Here is a 2059-nt window from a genome sequence, read left to right as displayed (position 1 = left end):
ATTCCAGGTTGATGGACTCCAAGCAAATAATTACAGCCCAGGGAAGGAAGACAAACTAATTTTTAAGTTGATAAAACCTTTTCAAAAACCACTGAATTCATCATCATCATAAAACTGTGAGTTCTATTGCCACACTTAAAGACTTTAATTTCAGAGAGGTTAAGTTAGTTAAAACAAGTTTATTTGATATTATAATGACCAAAAACTCTGTATTTTAACTGCTAATTTTGTATGATAAAACACTGTCTTTCATTTTAGACTCTTGCTGAGATCAAGACTGTGATATTTGGGAGAGTGAATAAACCTACATATTGGCCACAATCTACTTCAGGAGTTGATAGACCATAACCTTTAGGTTGAATCTGGTCTGTTGCTGTTTTTCTGAAGAGTTTTATTGGACTTCAGCCATTAATTTTAAGTTGTGTGTGTATATTTCCACATTACAACAACAAAATTGATTGAGTCAAACAGGTTATGTAGACCACAAAGTCAAAACTACTAACAATCTAATTCTTTGCAGAGCATTTGCCAACACCTGATCTATTGGAGTAAGGATAAAATAGACCACACTCTTCAATATATAGAACAAAGGGTGGAAGCAGGATTTGTGGATTAGAATGTATAAGTCATCACAAATCCTAAAGGTGACGGCTACAGTTTGCTCATAACTAAAAGACAATAGAGCAGAACAAGTGAAAAGGAGATGTAAGATATGAGATAATAAAGCCTGGTGTTAAAAGTATACCAATTATATGGCAGGACAACAGAAAACAGTACTTCATATTTCTGAGAAACAAACTGATTTGCACCACTAATATATGTGAAAGCTATTGTTGGCACAGTTCTTTAGGGATTAAATATAATCCTTGATATATAATATAATATTTGATTTATATGCTGTATATAAAATCCATCTTTTTCTTCAAGAGGAATATGGCACCCATACTTCCATGGGAATAAAATAGACCCAATAGATAGTTGATGTATGCTTGTGAACATTCCAATAATGCCTAGAATAAAGACTCTTCTTCAAGAAGATTGCCTGTTATAAACTTTCAACAGTCACTTGGAAATTTTGTTTCAATCAAGCCATTTAAATGGTTTTTCTAACACCCAGGAGCAGACTGAACACTCTCCTCATTGCTACCTTCATCTCTCTGTTCCTGAATGTATAGATGACTGGATTTAGAAATGGAGTCAAAACTGCATCAAATATGGCTAGAAATTTGTCCAGAGGTGTTGAAGGAGAGGGGCACACGTAGAAAAATATCAGTGGGCCAAAGAATAAAACCACCACCGTAATATGAGCTGATAGAGTGGAAAGAGCCTTGGATGAACCTCCTGAGGAGTGTTTCTGAAGAGTAGCCAGGAGGAAGATGTAAGAGAGGATGAGCAGGAAGAACGCCCCCAAGGAAATGAACCCACTGTTAGCAGTGACCATGGACTCCAGTTTATGGGTGTCTGTGCAGGCGAGTTTGATGAGCCGAGGTATGTCACAGTAAAAGCTGTCCAGGACATTGGGGCCACAGAAGGGCAAGTTAACAACAAAAGCCAACTGGGTTGATGAGTGAATGAGACCAGTGGTCCAGGCACCCACTAAAATAAAAATGCACATTCGTGGGCTCATGATGGTCAGGTAGTGCAGAGGCTTGCATATGGCCACATATCTGTCAAAGGCCATCGCTATGAGCAGCACCATCTCAGTGCCCCCAACAGCATGACTAAAGAAGATCTGAGCTATACAGCCCCCAAAGGAGATGACTTTCTGCTTTCTGAAGAGATCACAGATCATCTTGGGTGCCGCAATAGAGCAAAATATCAGATCAATGACAGAAAGGTTGGCCAGCAAAAAATACATAGGGGAATGCAAGTAAGGGTCAGAGGTCACAGTGACAACTATGAGGAGGTTTCCTGTCAAACTGGACATATAGAAGAGACAGGAAAAGCAAAAAAGAAAAATCTGGATCTCCCAGGAATTGGAGAGTCCCAGGAACACAAATTCAGACACTACAGAGTGGTTTGGTCTATTCACAGGCTCATGTGGTAGATTTACTTTCAT

General features: G+C 38.7%; 1 protein-coding gene across 1 annotated transcript; it reads right to left on the bottom strand.

The window, feature by feature from the left end:
* Window positions 1-1093: 1093 nt before the first annotated feature.
* Window positions 1094-2059, bottom strand: LOC101959654 (olfactory receptor 4F15). The gene has a single exon (XM_005337173.2). It carries the CDS (start codon window positions 2057-2059, stop codon window positions 1094-1096), a length of 966 nt encoding a protein of 321 aa, XP_005337230.2.

This window comes from Ictidomys tridecemlineatus, chromosome 5 (genome assembly GCF_052094955.1).
Source record: "Ictidomys tridecemlineatus isolate mIctTri1 chromosome 5, mIctTri1.hap1, whole genome shotgun sequence".
Classification (NCBI taxonomy): Eukaryota; Metazoa; Chordata; class Mammalia; order Rodentia; family Sciuridae; genus Ictidomys; species Ictidomys tridecemlineatus.
This window is presented reverse-complemented; position numbering and strand designations above follow the sequence as displayed.

Coding starts and splice junctions, on each gene's coding strand:
- LOC101959654 (XM_005337173.2), bottom strand. CDS start 2,059: ATGAAAGTAAATCTACCACATGAGCCTGTGAATAGACCAAACCACTCT.